General features: G+C 45.8%; 1 protein-coding gene across 3 annotated transcripts in view; it reads left to right on the forward strand.

Moving 5' to 3' along the window:
* PDCD11 (programmed cell death 11) overlaps positions 1 to 16,433 on the forward strand; it is a 40,712-nt gene that overhangs the window by 13,969 nt on the left and 10,310 nt on the right. For all 3 annotated transcript variants that reach the window (XM_082408208.1, XM_082408209.1, XM_082408210.1), the window contains 12 exons: positions 120 to 180; positions 822 to 968; positions 2,310 to 2,561; positions 3,112 to 3,246; positions 3,749 to 3,943; positions 4,902 to 5,072; positions 5,836 to 6,055; positions 6,856 to 7,005; positions 7,427 to 7,542; positions 9,017 to 9,558; positions 10,464 to 10,526; positions 15,014 to 15,122. In XM_082408208.1, the coding sequence (XP_082264334.1) occupies positions 120 to 180; positions 822 to 968; positions 2,310 to 2,561; positions 3,112 to 3,246; positions 3,749 to 3,943; positions 4,902 to 5,072; positions 5,836 to 6,055; positions 6,856 to 7,005; positions 7,427 to 7,542; positions 9,017 to 9,558; positions 10,464 to 10,526; positions 15,014 to 15,122 (2,161 nt within the window). The remainder of the gene's footprint in view (positions 1 to 119; positions 181 to 821; positions 969 to 2,309; positions 2,562 to 3,111; positions 3,247 to 3,748; positions 3,944 to 4,901; positions 5,073 to 5,835; positions 6,056 to 6,855; positions 7,006 to 7,426; positions 7,543 to 9,016; positions 9,559 to 10,463; positions 10,527 to 15,013; positions 15,123 to 16,433) is intronic.

Here is a 16,433-nt window from a genome sequence, read left to right on the forward strand (position 1 = left end):
GTGTCTCCTGGCCTTGCTTGGTGAGGGTTTCCTTTCTTGCCTACATGATTTTGGTAGCCCTGAATTTTAGGCAGCCTCAGTCCTAATTTATTTAATCTTGTATTTGTCTTTTGTTCTAGGTCTGTTATTGAAGCTCAGTTCCTTAGTTATCATGACATCAAACCTGGGGCCTTGGTAAAGGTAAGACCTCAAGCATATAATTAGATACTCCAACACCTTCAGATAGTCTTTAGTTCACAGGTTAACTGTTAGCTCATTAGTCCCCATGTGAACACGTTTAAAGTCATATTCCTTCTCTTTGCCTGCTAACTGGGATTTCTTTTTCTTCCCTTGGGTCACTAGTAGTTAATTTCAAGGTAAGGTCTTGCTAGTACCACCCCGCTACACAGAGGCAGTAGGTCATCAGTCCTGGGATTTGATGGTGTTGATTAGACCAGGTCAAAAGTTAGTTCTTTGATAATTGAGCCAGCTGGGATATTAGTAAGAAGCCAGTTGCTGCTCCTGTCCAACCACTTAGCCCCAGTTGAGCAGCTCCCCTTTATATGTAGAGTTCATTCCTTAGGAGACATAGTCCTCTCCGTTGGATAATGAATTTGTAAGGCAGATAGAAAGAAGATCCTCACACAAAAAGATGTTAAGGTTCTCATAAATAAACCCTACTGCATCCAGATCACTGTGGGGTATGTGCTTTGTCCCTATGAGATCTGGAATAACAGGCACAGTTACCTCAGGAAGCTGAGCTTTGAAAGAGAGGTGTGAGATGCTTTGTTGTAAGAAGTATAGGAAAGATATTCTTGAGGCATCATGGCATCTTTTCCTAGGGCAAAGTGATGACCATAAAACCATACGGGATGCTGGTGAAGGTGGGCAAGCAAATCAGGGGCCTGGTACCTCCCATGCACCTGGCCGACATCCTTATGAAGAATCCGGAGAAGAAGTACCACGTTGGGGATGAGGTCAAGTGCCGGGTGAGCCTCCTGAAGGGTCGCTGGTGGGGGTTTTGGCCATATGGGAAGAGAATGATGCTTCTCAGCTGAAGTTTCTGCCTTTTTCCACAAAGTGACCACATAATATCTGCAGTCCTGCACTTGGCATTGGGAAGAGAAAACTGGGTCCCTGCCCTTGATAATTGTATGGTATAATTGGTAGTTAAAATATCCATACATGAAGAGAGCAGGCCAGGTGGTTTGGTGCAGGCTGTATGCTGTGGTCATATCTCAGAACGGGGAGGTGAGGGTAGGCTGGGGCAGCAAGAATCATTGATAATCAATGATGATCAATATGATCAATAGCAACTACCATGTAACATGTATTCTGTGCCAATTGCTGTGCTAGGCACATCATAACACGCCTTGCTTCATTTCATCCTTAAAATGGCCCTATGAAGGAAGTACTGTTATCCTCATTTTGCACATGGGGAAATGAAAGCTTAGGAAAGAGAGTATCTTGCCCAAAGTCACACAGCTAATAAATGGCAGAACCAGTTTTCGAATTGAGCTCTATTTGACAATAATGTCTTCTAGATTTCTGGCAGAGGTGGGGCTTGAACTGGAAAGGATGGGTAGGATTTGGAAGGTTGAGGAGGAGCAGGGGTTGTGTCACGCACAGAAATAGCCCAACCAAAGCTGCCAAAACTTGAGTGTTTTATAAGAAAGGCTTGGATCCTGAGAGACGCTTCACAGAGTTGTGAAGATTAAACATGATAATACACAGTGCTTAGGGCCTGGTGTGTGCAGACACTTAGAATGTTGGATTTTCTTATTTTTATTTTATTTCATTATGGACTCAACAAAGTTATTGATTACCCATTGGTACAAAGTTTTACAGTGGTGGGGTCAGGAAGTTAGAAATAGAGGAATTTCTCTGCCCTCGAGGAGGTGACTTTTTGAGGAATGAGAGGTGGTTGGCGCACTCAGTCTTAGTTTATAGCTAGTCCACAACACTGTTGAGGGGGTAAACTTGTTCAGTCATTCATTCTGTTAGACGAGATGCGGTGGTCCAGGAGGGAGAGGGAGTGGAGGCAGAGTAGGAGTAACCGACCCAGGACTCCCTGGAGGTGCACTGGCCTGGTGAGTGTTGCTCTAGGCCCAGGAGGGGACTTTTGGGAGGTAGTACATTTGAAATAGAGATGAACGCTCCTGAGGTCGTCATCCAGCAGGAAGCAGGGACGGTCTGCAGCTATTATTCTCAGAGGGAAAGAGACAGCAGGTTTTTAGGGACTGACCCTGGCTCTCAGGGGGTTGCAGAGACCAGCTCAGTGGCTCTCTTGGTAATGGATGACTTGGTCATGGCCAGTATCCTTTCCCTAGGTTTTGCTTTGTGACCCTGAAGCCAGGAAGCTGATGATGACCCTGAAGAAAACCCTGGTTGAGTCCAAACTTCCTGCCATTACCTGCTACGCTGATGCTAAGCCTGGTCTGCAGACACACGGCTTTATCCTCAGGGTCAAGGACTACGGCTGCATTGTGAAGTTCTACAATGACGTGCAGGGGCTGGTGCCCAGGCACGAGCTCAGTGCCGAGTATATCCCTGACCCAGAGAGTGTCTTTTACACTGGCCAGGTAACCCTTCCCCTGGATAGGCTTCTGCCGTTGGTGACCCCATGAACACAGATTTGAAGGAGTAGGAAGGCTACTTTTTAAGGGTTACAGAAGAGAGCATGTGGGGTAGTGGGCCTGAGCCAGCTAAGTGGAGGAGATGGAACAGAACAGAGAGAAACCCTCAAGGGGGCTCAATGGATGCTAGCAAACTAACGGACCTTAGGCCCTCAACCTAGAAGAAATTAATCTTCACCTGTAATACACTAGTGTCCCTCACATCAGAAATTGTTCTGAGGCCACTGTCACCACAAGGGGGCACTGCCCTAAATCTGATGAGTCTGGGTCTGTCTAGGAAAAAATGATTTTTTAAAACTTGGGATTATACTCCAAAATTCATTCATGTCTTTTGTCACCCGGAAGGCTGACTTGTGGGGATTCTGTGTAGCTCTCAGTACGTTTCTCTTCACTGCCTTCTGATCCGATCCACGGTCTTGGTGAATCACCCAAGGCCTCTGTGGTGCTGGTGGGGGGCACCTCTCTCCAGGACCAAGCAGGTGTGGTTTCTCACCAGGTGGTGAAGGTTGCAGTGCTGAACTGTGAGCCATCCAAAGAGAGGATGCTCTTGTCCTTCAAGCTGTCAAGTGATCCGAAGAAAGAATGTGCGGGACACAGTCAGAAGAAAAAAAAAGCCATTAACGCTGGGCAGGTACCTGGACTTCTCCAGACAAATTATTTTAGTGACAGTGGTAGAGAGCAGGGCGCCACTGACACCTGGGGTGCTGGAAACCGTGCAGGGGGAAGATCAAGGCAGCTAGATAAGATTCTGGGGCTGTGTGTCAGAGCAGATGGACTGTCTAGGAAGGAAAGTGCTGTTACGGTGTGGCTTGTCAGCAGTGTGCTGCTGCCCTCTTTCCTCTCTGGTCCCTGGGACCAGCCTGCAAAACTGTCTTTCCTTTGGGACCCAGTGGAGGGACCTGGGAGAGGAGTGATGTGAGCACCAGATGGGTCCTGCTGTGTGTGTGGGTGTGTGTGCCTGTTGGGTCTTTGGGAGCGTGGGGTGGCGAGTGGGAGAAAGCTGCTTCTCTGATCTCGACCTCCCAGTCATCCCTGGTGCTGGATATTCGATGCCTCTGATCTCTGCCTGACCCACACGAGTTGCTCTCTGCTCAAGACAAGCGCTCTTTTTTGTCTTCCTTTTCCCTGGGTAGTTGGTGGATGTGAAGGTTCTGGAGAAGACCAAAGATGGGCTGCAGGTTGCTGTCCTGCCTCACAACGTCCCCGGCTTCCTTCCCACGCCTCACCTGTCAGACCACGTCCCCCACGGCCCACTGTTGCATTGCTGGCTCCAGGCGGGCGACACCCTGCACAGAGTCCTGTGTCTGAGCGAGGGTGAGGAGCGTATTGTATCCTTTACTGGTCTCAGGGAGCCGCGGAGCTGGAGGTGTGGGAGCTGTGGGCCCTCGGCGGGAGGGGGCGCTGGGGAACTCCAGGCCAGCCTCTGCTCTTAGTTGGAAACTCCATGGGAAAGAAGTCGGCCCTCTGACTGCAGAGATACCTCCACAGACCAAACCAGTGGGCAAGCCTACACTTTGCCTCTGTTCCCCTGATGGGCGTTAGAGTGGGATCGAGGTGCTGCTGGCAGATGCTGGTGGTCAGGGCAGAGGGGGAGCCCAGGGTGTTGGGGAGAGGGCCACGTGGCACTCCAGGCCCAGCAGGACACTCCCAGTGGCACATCCAGCCTTCTTGGGGGCACTCAGTGCTCACCCCTGAGTTGGAACAGTTAATAAGTACCTGCTGTCCTCTTTTCTCTCCTCTGCCTCTCCCTGCTGGGATATAGGTCTCAGAATATAGCTTTCGGTCTTCGTGTGGGCGCTTAGAAGGAAGACACTGCCTCCTTTCTTGCAGGGTGTAAAATCGATTCTCCTTAGAGTGGAGATAGGCAGAGGAGGGGAAGTAGGGTTGGTTAGTGTGAAGATAGGCAGGAGGATGGTGTCACGGCCGATCCAGCCGCCAAACCACAGGGATGAGCCTTCCCCTTAGGTCCCCTCCGGTAATCTGGAGGTGTGTTAATAAGGGCAGGAACAAAACAGTGATTCCCAAACTTCAGTGTGAATCAGAATCCCCTGGAGGGCTTGGTCCAACACAGCCTGCTCCCTGCGCCCGCCAGGTGTCTGATTCAGGAGGTCTGGGCTGGTGCTTAAGAATTGGCCTCTCTAACTAGTTCCCGGTGATGCTAATGCTGCTGGTCTGCACACTTAGAGAATCACTGTGGTAGGGAGGGTGTAGAGTGGAGAACGGAGATGAGAGAGATGGACAGTTCATCTGCCCTTTCTGGAACATTTCTTGACGAAGTGCCACTAGCTCCTTTGCAGGAAGCCAGCTTTGGTGTCCGCAGTAGAGGGCGGCAAGGATCCCAAGAGCTTCTCAGAGATCCATCCTGGAATGCTGCTCACTGGTTTTGTGAAGAACATCAAGGACTATGGTGTGTTCGTCCAGTTCCCGTCAGGCCTTAGTGGACTGGCTCCCAAAGCTGTAAGTTCACCTCCCTGCACAAGGGCCTTTGAGGGGAGACAACAGGGACATGGAACCTGAGGGTTGGTGGGAAAGAATCTATTCTCTTGAAAGATTTTCAGGGGCATGACAGAGGCACCTGGCTGAGGGGCAGTGGAGCTGAGACTCAGTCTGCAGTCCTCTTGCCCAGCCTGTGTCCTGGCTCAGGGCTGTGTCCTGGAGGAAGGGGCACCTTTTCTACTTCATGCTACAGCATTGGGTAGGTCATTGGATAGCAGACTTTTCAGACTGAAAAAGATCCTAGCGATCCCGTCGTTGAACCCCCTCTCAGGCCTGCTGCGTAAACTGACACCCAGAGCGGGGAGGAGTCTTACCAAAGCCCGTGTAAGACGGTGGTGAGCAAAGGGCTCATCGCTCATTCCTGCCACAGACAATTCATAAGTGTTTCTTCCTTTCCGTAGGTGTGTTCCCCTGATGTTTTGCCTGGGCAGAACATTTTGCATCCCCTGCCAGAACAATTTTAAAAATGGGAGAGGAGGGAGGGCACCAGAAACATGCACAGTGAGGGGCAGAGAGTTGCTCTGGGGCCTTCTCGGCTGGGTTGGCAGCCAGGGCGCCTCCTGTGTTTTTACAACAGGGGAGGTGAGCTGTGCTCAGAGGGCTGGGGGTACCTTCCTGGGGTCCACCTCCTGCCTCACACACTTCTTTCTGGGTGTTTCAAGTGGGTTGTCTTAATAGAGACTTCCTTTCCTTTCTTCATTTTGCACCCGCTCTTCCCTTTTAGATCATGAGTGACAAGTTTGTGACCTCCACAAGTGACCACTTTGTCGAGGGGCAGACGGTGGTTGCTAAGGTGACCAACGTGGACGAGGAGAAGCAGCGGATGCTGCTGTCGCTGCGGCTGTCGGACTGCACCCTGGGGGACCTGGCCACCACCAGCCTCCTCCTCCTGAGCCAGTGCCTGGAGGAGCGGCAGGGCGTCCGTAGCCTCATGAGCAACCGAGGTGGGGGCAGGAGGGCGGAGGATGAGGGCCAGGGTGGGGCGTGTGCGTCTTCAGTCTGTTCCGATGAGTTGTGGGTCTTCCCCGATGTTAAAAAAAAATGGGTAAACTTTTGTTAATGGGAGTAGGATCTCCATAAAGTGCACAAATCTTTTAGAGTACAGCTCAGTAAACATTTATAAAGTGAACATCCCTGTTTAACTGTCATCCAGATTCAGATAAAAGATCATTACTTGGTATCCCAGAAGTTCCCCTTGGGCTCCCTCCCAGTCCAGAATCAAAATTTCCCTGAGTTCTGTGGCCTCAGGTTTGCATTTGTTGTGAATCCACTCACTTCTTCACTTTTTGTTCCTTTATTCATCAGATGTGTAGTGGATGATAAAATGGAACAGGGACCTGCTGGAAGACTTTGTGGGGGGTTATTAGTCTGACCCTACTAAGCTTTGAACCATTGTGTAGATTTGTTGGAACCCTGATGGGATTTGGGAATAAGAACCTTGAGAGGGTAGATTCCAAACAGAAAGAATGAAAATTCCGAAATCAAAGGAAAGCATGTGTTTCTGGTATTCATTGGCTATTCCATGAATTATGGCCATGTGGGATTAGCAAGGGGCATAGGTCTCTGCCTGTACTGGGAATTTTCATGGATATCAGACATTTTTACCAAGAGTGATTTTGCCTTCATAGTGGTTCCAACGCTCCATGTTGGAAATATCCTCCATGTGTCAGCATATTTCCAAAGGAAAAGAATGGTGAGTGTCACTTCATCTTTTTAATCCCTATTTCCTTTGGGTCTCTGGCAGACTCTGTGTTGATGCAGACGCTGGCTGAGATGACCCCAGGCATGGTCCTTGACCTAGAGGTGCAGGAGGTGTTGGGAGACGGCTCTGTACTGTTCAGTGAGGGCCCAGTGCCCGGCCTGGTCCTAAGAGCCAGCAAGTATCATCGGGCAGGTGAGTGCATCTCTCTCGCCCATCATGGTTTGTAGGGGAAACCCCTTGCCCGTTGCTTCCTCTTTTGGGTACAGAATTTCCAAATACATAGATGAGCTGATCCAGCAGAAATTTTTGGCATGCTTATCTTGTGTAAATGCAAATCAAGACAGCAGCGTACTAAAGAAGGTTTAGGTATGAATCCCTTTATTGTTGTATTTGGGTAAATCCAGATTTTTATATACCAGGTTGCATAAATTGACACAACCTGAATGTGAATTATGGGAGCTAGACCCTTGGCTTCCCTAGCACATATAAACCTAGGACATAGGTCCACTTCTTCTTTTTGTGCCTATGGGCTGCAGGGCTGTTGGAGAGATGCTGTCTCCCTTCGCCCCTGCTCCAGGAGGGTGATCACATTGTGTTTGGTTCTGCACTGCAGGGCAGGAGGTGGAATCTGGGCAGAAAAAGAAGGTTGTAATCTTAAATGTTGATATGTTGAAGTTGGAAGTACATGTTTCCCTCTGCCACGATTTGGTGAATAGAAAAGCTAAAAAGGTAAGCTTGCTGCTTGAGGACTTCCATTCCCATGGTTTCAAAGGTGTTACACACCCCTTCAACCCCACATGGTTCGCAGATACCTGTAGACAGGGTGGCCGTGTGCCTGGATTTGTCTGGGTCATTCCCAGGTGTACCTCTCATCCTGATGTGCTTTTTTTTTTTTTTTTTTTTTTTTTGGCCGAGCCATGCGGCTTGCAGGGTCTTAGTTCCCCGACCAAGGATTGAACCCGGGCCCTGGCAGTGATAGCACCGAGTCCTAACCACTGGGCCGCCAGGGAATTCCCCGGGTGTGCTTGTTAGTTGCAGTGACTTTCACTCTGGTTCAGGCTGTAAATCACGTGGTCACCCTGATTGGGGCCAAGCAGGTGCTTGGATGAGTGAAGCGGGCCAGGTGTGTTAGGGGGTGGTGACAGTAGGACTCGACAGTAGGACTCTGACAGACTGCGGAGTGCACGCACTGCCACAGAGGAGCAGAGACTACTCGGTTCCATCTCACTGTTGCCACATGAGACCCACATCTGGGTCTAGTGTTGGGAAGTCTTTGAATTTTAAGAGAAGGCAGAATTTGGATTTTTTATTTGAAATAAATGTGGGAAATGTTGGAAACTCTTCTTCTTTTTAAACATCATGTGAACCAAACAAAACATGTCTGTGGGTAGTTCTGACCTCCAGGCTGCTCGTCTAACACCCTCCCCTCTTCTGTCCACTTTTGTGTGGGCAAAGAATGGGCTCAAGGGAAATCTTAAAATGAGTGGTATTTTTCTCCGGATGACGCGTATATTTCGTCATTGTCTAAAGTACTTATTAATCCCCTAATCGCATAGGGTGTGTTACAGAGAATTATATAGATGTAATCCTTAACCTCCAGTTGCTTATAATCTTAAGACTTTGAGAGACAAAGAGAAATAGAAAACAGTATGAACCCCTCACTAAGCTTTCTAGCAGGTCCCTGTCCCATTTTGTCATCCGAGTGAAGCTAGTGCACGTAAGGGCATGAGCACAGGTTGGATGTTGGGGAAAGACAGGCTACATGCCTTGCACACAATAAGCTCTCAGTAATGACTGTCTTTGTTGAGTGAGTGAATAAATTGGGTGGAGAGCTGCAGGACTAAGAGAGGAGGAACCACAGTGTCTTAAAGCTGGAGAACCATTAGAGGTCACTTGGCTGTGCATCAGAGTCACCTTTAAAGTTCTGCTTTCACTAGTTCCAGGATAAGTTCTCGGAATCTGAATTCAAAACAGAGGCTAACTCCAGGTGATCCTGATGTGGCGCCTTGAGTGTGGTCACATCGCCTCAGTGTACAGGAGGGGAAAGCTGGGTCCAGGGAGTGGAGGCTAGTTTGTTACAGCTCAGATTAGCCTTGAGCCCCCTGGACTCAGAGGACTTCCCCAGACCTCCCCTGCCCAGTGGGTGAGGAACAAGTCCTTGTGCTCTGTAAGAAGCAGGGATGGTGGGTTTTCTGTTTTCCAGCTGAAGAAAGGCAGTGAGCACCAGGCGATTGTGCAGCACTTGGAGGAGTCCTTTGCCCTGGCCTCCTTGGTAGAGACTGGCCAGCTAGCAGCTTTCTCCCTGACCTCTCACCTCAATGACACCTTCCGCTTTGATTCAGAGAAGTTGCAGGTGGGACAGGGTGTCTCCCTAACCCTCCAGACCACAGAACCAGGAGTGACGGGTCTTCTTTTGGCCGTTGAGGGGCCAGCTGCTAAGAGGACCATGAGGCAGACCCGGAAGGACTCTGAGACGGTCGACGAGGATGAGGAAGTAGATCCAGCTCTGGTTTTAGGGACTGTAAGGAAGCACACCCTGTCCATTGGGGACGTGGTCACAGGGACCGTCAAGTCCATTAAGCCCACCCATGTGGTTGTGACCCTGGAAGATGGCATCATTGGCTGCATCCATGCCTCCCACATTCTAGATGATGTTCCAGTGGGCACATCTCCTACTGCCAAGCTGAAAGTTGGGAAGAAGGTCACTGCCCGAGTGATTGGCGGGAGAGACATGAAGACATTCAAGTATGGAGGCTTTGGGGGAGGGACTGGCTTTGAGGGGAGATGGTGGTAATCGTGAGAGAAGGCATGGGAACTGAGGCAGTTTCCAAAAAGTTGTGCATACGTTAGATTTTCTTTTAGTTAACCAAAATATTCAGCAAGTAATCCTTTTGTGTGCCTTTATTTTTTAATGGTGTATAATGTAGTGGTTAAGAGCGTTGATTTAGAGTCAGATCTGGGGCGAATTCCAGATTTGCCACTTAAAATTATGCGACCAGGAGTTAAGTAGTTACTCAGCCTTCTGAGTTTTATTTTCCTAATTTGTAAAGTGAGAGTAATGGTAGTGACCACCTTGCAGGGCCATTGCAAAGATTGGAAGAGAGAACACCTAGCACGGAGTGTGCCTGGTGGGTTGTCTGACACATAGTTATTGCTCCGTATATGTCAGCAGTTACTATAATCCATCCTCCACAGCATACCTTAATTATACTCGTTTACTTTCAATCTAGTTACAGTATGTTATTGCAGCAGAAGTCCTTGCTATAAGAAAACCAAAAAGAGAATTCAAAGTCTAGCCAATGATTTGCATATTAATTTCAGTAACTGTGGGATCTTCAGTAAGTCATTTGTTCTCTCTAGACCTCAATTTCCTTATTTTTAGAATGAAAGAGTTGGAGTATATCGTCCATAAGGAAAATTCTTTTCAGGGTTTAATATGACAACCGTAAAAGATCAGATGAGCCAGTTCCTTAACATTTACTCAAACGATGAGAATGGAAGCCCTCAGGCCTGGTATTACCAGTGGGCGGTGTGGCAGCGGAGTGGGCGGTTTTTTAAGCTCGGTTTGGTGGGCAGTTAGAAATTCTGGTCTCCCGATTATGGTGTTACAGAGAATAAGAGAACTGATTTGACATTATTTGTTTCTACAGGTTTCTCCCAATAAGTCATCCCAGATTTATTCGAACCATCCCGGAGCTGAGTGTTCGGCCAAGGTGAGGGCAACTCCGGTGGTCTCATGGAAAGAGCGCTGGGCTGGAGTCAGGAGCCTGAATTCTGGTCTTGATTCAGCCAGGGTTGTGACTTATTTTGCCTCTCTCTGTCCAGGTTGTCTTTTTTTCTCCAGGAGGGATATTTGTCTGGTTCTCATACAGCTGGTTAGAGGGATTATATGAGAATTAATGTGAAAGCTGTATTCAGCGTTTAAGTATCCATTTAAAGGCTGATTGCAGTTCTGTTTGTTGGTATGTAGCAAAAAGAAACATTTTTGCTCTCAACCTAATTTTCTAGAACTCAGGAATTCCCTAAATAAACACCACGTAGCCAAGGATGCCTGTTCTTTGATAATAGACTACTGCTTGGTGACTGAAATTTTAGGTCATGTTCTGGTGGATTCTGCAGAGGGATGTTCCACGAGGGATTCTAGGCAGACTGGTAGAGCTAGTAGTTCCAGGAAGTGGTGGATCCAGTTTGTCTGGGGTCGTTCTTGCAGAGCATCTTAAGCAGGGGATCCATGTTGATCTATGGGCCTATCTGCTTCTGCTTCCCCCATTAAAAAAAACCCAGCCTCTAGGAACTGATAGGCCATCAGCGAATGAAGTTAGATACACGTGACTGTGCCAGTGCCTCTGCAGGGTCAGGCCCAGATCCATCCAGGTTGTAAGTCTTACGTGCCTAGGATGTCATGGAAAGACCTCTTAAGCAGCTTTCCGAAGATGAGGTTTGGTCAGCATCCTGAAGGGATCAGAATAGAAGTGGAATAGTTCTGAGAAGGCTTGTGTCTGAGGTAGGGAAATATTCCTGGAACCTTGAAGTACCAGACGCTAACAACGCTTACTTTGAAGGATGTGAGAGTAAGCCCTTTAGTTCCAGAATGATGAGATTTGGCGGATGCACACGTTCCTAGTTCCTATTTGCTTAATCGGTGGTTTCCTTAGTTTTGTAGATTTGATTGTGTCCCTTTGTCGTGAAAACAGAGACCTCCTCATATTCGTTGTTTTAGTCTGTGGTGTCTTCACCTGTGAGGCTGGATGTCTTGTTTAATTAAGGGTTAAGGTCAAGTAGTTTATCCAGGCTAAGGGTAGGTATGTTAAATTAATGAATACTGCAAGGGGCGAGTCAGTGAGCATTGTGGGAAGACTTACTAACATCCTGAATGGTTCTTGACCCTCAGAGTCTGGAGCCTCTCATGAACTATCACTGCTGTGCTGGTCCACCCTCCTGTCTATGGAGACTGGTGTGAGCCATAGCGGTGGTCCTTGGTAGTGGCAGTGTGGGCCAAGCCAGGAAATGAGTTCATTCCATAGAGGAGATGGAGGATGGAGAGTTATAACGACAGATAGACAGATGGACAGATAAAAAACTCTAGCACATCTTCCACCTCCTCCGCGTACCTATGTTGTATTGTTAATTATTTTATTTTAATCAAGGCCCCTGAGAAACTTAGTATAAACATAATGCTATTGTTGCTATATTTCTCAAATGCTTTATGCTTTAAAATACATATTTCGAAGTCAGGAGGAAAAACATTTATTTAATTGACGGTGTTGACTTACTTACAAAATGCCATCATATTTTCATTCCCACTTGTATATGGCGCTCTTGTGCACAAAGAGAATGTCGTGTGTCTTCGAGTTGAGTTCAGGGTTGGTGAGGGACACTCAAACTAGATAAAACGGTACCTGCTCATTTACCCGTTTGTGGGGTCGGGGGGAGTTAAGAGAGCAGAGCAGTTCAGAAGTCATTACATGTATCTCTGGAATTCCTGCTAGTCACTGAGTTTTCTCTTGCCATTAATGTAGTTATGCCCACCTTTTTTTTTTTTTTTTTTTTTAAGAGAGGTAGTTTAAAATCATTTTGGAAAAAGAAAAAAGATAACACATACTTATTATGTGTGTTTGTGTTTTATTTTTAATTTTTTTTTTAACTTAAACGGACATCTATTTTCTCACAATTCTGGAGGCTTTCAGTCTGAGATGAAGGTATCAGCAGGGTTTGTTCTTCTGAGGCCTGTCTCCATAGCTTGCAGGTGGCTATCTTCTCCAGTGTCTTCATATGGTCTTCTCTTTGTATTTATCTATGTCCTAATCTCCTCTTTTTTCAAATTTTTTTATTGTGGTAAAAACATAACATAAATAACATAAATTTGCCCTCTTAACACTTTTTAGGTATACATTATGGTATTGTTAACTATATGCATATTGTTATATAACAGATCTCTAAACTTTTTCATTTTGCATGACTGAAACTCGATAGCCATTCATTTCCCCCTGACCCCCCCAGCCTCTCGCAACCATCATTCTACTTTCTGTTTCTTTGAGTTTGATTACTTGAGATACCTCATATAAGTGGAGTCCTGCACAGCCCTTCTGTGACTGGCTTATTTCACTCAGCACAACATCCTCAAGGTTCATCCGTGTGGTAACATACAGCAAGATTTCCTTCTCTTTTAAGCTGAGTAATAGTCCATTGTGTGTATATATGTTGTCTTTATCCATTCACCCATCAATGGACACTTAGGTTGTTTCCACACCTTGGCTATTATGAATAGTGCTGCAAGGAACATGGATATACAGATATCTCTTTGAGATCTTGTTTTTAATTCTTTTAGATACATACCCAGAAGTAGGAGTGCTGGATCATATGGTAGTTTTTTGAGGGACTTCCATACTGTTCTCCATAGTGGCTGCACCATTTTATAGTCCTACCAACAGTGTGCAGGGAAGGATCCCCTTTTCCCACATCCTTGCCAATGCTTGTTATTTTCTGTTTGATAATGGCCATCCTTACAGATGTGAGCTTAATATCTCACTGTGGTTTTGATTTATATTTCCCTGACAATGAGTGATGTTGAGCACCTTTTCCTATGCTTCTTGGACATTTGTATTATCTTCTTTGGAGAAATGTCTGTTCCAGTTCTGTTTTTCAGTCAGGATGTTTTTTTATTATTGAGTTGTAGCTTAATTTCTTATAAGGACACCAGTCATGTTGGATTAAGGCCCACCCTAACGACCTCATTTTAACTTAATTGCCTCTTTAAATTCCCTGTCTCCAAACACAGTCACAGTCTGAGGTATTGGAAGTTGGTGCTTCAACATACGAATTTGGGGGGCTGAGCGAGACAATTCAGCTCGTAACAGAGGCATTCCCGTATCAGCTATTGAGTGAATAAATTTTTTTATCCTGACTATACATATATATATATATATATATAATACATATATGTATAAAGGCATTATAGATAATGAATGTAAATTATCTGTTAGTTATCTGTTAGAGTGCCAGGCACATGGATGTTCTGTGTGTGTTTTAAGAAATAACATTTTACAGATGTTCCCTTCCCAGGCTTCTCCCTTCACCCCCAGAGGATAAATTCTCTATTATTTGACATATATCCAGCTCTTGCTTTTATACTTTCGTTATATATACATATATATATATCTACAAAAAATTATTTTGTATGGTTTTCAAATTTTACATAAATAGTATGCTGTGCTTAATATTCTGCAGCTTGTTTTCTTCACTCAAAATTTTGTTTTTTTGCGATCTCTCCATTTCGGGGTCTAGAGTTAAAACAGTAACCCATCCTGTGCCTGTGCCAAACTGTATATATTTTCAAGCTGATGGAGGACGTTTACGGTTGTTTCCACAATGCCACAGTGCACATCCTTGAACTCGTTCCATTGTGCGCCTGTGCAGGGATTTCTCTAGGGTGGAATTGCTGGGTGTGTTTCAGTTTTACTAGTATCTGAGTTTTCTGTGTTCCTATATTCACCAGTACTTGCTATTATACGTTACAGTTTTACCAGTATTACTTGTACCATTTTACTGATGAGTTCTGTTTTGTTTTAGAAATTTGAATTGGTAAGCTGGGCTGGTTGGAATGGTGGGAATTCTGTGCTTCCTTTGAAGTGATTTGTGGACTGATAACTTTCAGACCGCATCTCCTTGTTGCTTTTCTGAGAAGAAAAAGAGAATCAAGAAAATGATAATGCCAAGGTAGCATAGGGGACAGAGCACTGGATTTTTGCATCAGGAACTCTGACTTCAACTCCTGGGTCTGTAGCATAAAATGAGTTTAATAATATCTGTCCTACTTGATTCACACATGAGAGTGTTGTCACATTCAGTGAGAGATTATTTGTGAAAGCAGTTCTGCAAACTGTAAAGCAGTAGCTAAAGCATTGAAAGAAGTAAAATAGTTTTGTTTCCTATACTTACAAAGATTATTGTTGGCTACCTACTTTACAGCTTGTTCACACCTAGGTGAGTGAATTGGAAAGGATTAATTTTCACGCAGGTATTGTGAACATTCATTCCCCTTTAAGGAGAGAAATGGCGGGGCGGGGGGTGGTGCATGGTGGGTTTGTATGAGTTAGCGGAGTCCTGTAAAATCAATCCATGGCCGCTCGGGGGAGATGGTTTCAAGCTAGAAGCTTATCCAGAGGTTGGTTTACTCTTTCCATTGCCTTTCTGCAACCAGAGAGCTGGAGAAGGATGGCCACACTGCTCTCAACACTCATTCTGTTAGCCCCTTGGAGAAGATTAAACAGTACCAGGCTGGTCAGACTGTGACTTGCTTCTTGAAGAAGGTGAGTAGTGCACGCCCTGCAATGCGACGCTGTCCCTCTTACAGAAGCAAACGGGGAGAAACTGACAGTGACCATTTGCACTAGGCTTTGCTTCTGTGTTTGCTGCCATGCTGGTTTGTAGAAGACAGTAGAAGGCCTCTGCTCCTAGAAAACCTCTGGTCTAATCAAGGAGCTAAATTTATGGCTTACAAAACAGCTAGCAAGCAACCCACAGTTCCACGTATTTATAGATTAATTGTACAAAATGGAAAGAAAAATATATCATAGAGCAAGATTTTAAATCCAGTTCTTTATTTTATTTTAAATAATGTAAAATTCAAATTTCAGTGTCCACAAATAAAGTTTTATCAGAAGACACACACACACACACAAATATTTTAAATAAAAATAAAAATGTTTTATTTAAAATAAAATGTTGGATTTTAGATTCTTGCCTTTTATAAAGTTCGGGAACAGTGCAAAACAGTATGTAATTGGGTGCCAGATTATGTGTTCTAACCCCAAGTGGAACAGGAGATGAGTAAAGGGAAGAGATCAGTGAGAACTATACTAGTTGGAATACATCAGAGAGAAGGTTGGTCTGGGCTTGACCCTGAGGGATAATTCCTCTTCATTGCTGCCAGATTCTTCCTCCATGAGCATGTATCTGAGTATGTCTGTGGTGCTCGATCCTTTTAGTTACCTACTGTCTGTAGACATTCATAAACCCAAGATGCCTTAGAGTGGTGTTTAAGCTCTTCATAATCTGACCTTATGAATCTGGTACACCAGTCATGCTGAAAACCTCCTCTATCTTTTTCCCTTCTTGTCTTTATTTCTACACTGGGGGTACTGTCTATTCTTACTGCCTACAACCCTTCAAGGTCCAGCACAGATAACCCTCCCTTCTTACTAGTTCTCCTACAGGGTCCCTTAACATATTGTGCTCTTACTTGTTTCTTGCTCCTGCATACTCATTTGACTTACTCTTTGCAGACTGTAATCTCTTTGAAGGCAGGGCCTGGCTTTTACTTATCACTCTCATGCCGTATACATAGTGGCTGCTTGATAAATGTTTTGTTGAGTTGACCTGAAAATTGGGGTGTGTATTTAGGGCAGAGCACTGTGTCAAGAGCAAAATCTAAATAGATTTAGAGATAAGATGTTAGCCCCTGAAGATGGTTAACGGTCACTGGGCACAGCTGAGTTTGGGGGAGGCGACAGAGGTCAGTGGGATTGGTCCTACTGCTTGAGGATATCTCTGAGGCCTTTTTTGCCTCCTCATCAGCTGAGGCACCAGGAGAGATGCATGTTCTGCTGGGCTGGTGAAGG

Source organism: Balaenoptera borealis, assembly GCF_965194805.1.
Source record: "Balaenoptera borealis genome assembly, chromosome: 10".
Classification (NCBI taxonomy): domain Eukaryota; kingdom Metazoa; phylum Chordata; class Mammalia; order Artiodactyla; family Balaenopteridae; genus Balaenoptera; species Balaenoptera borealis.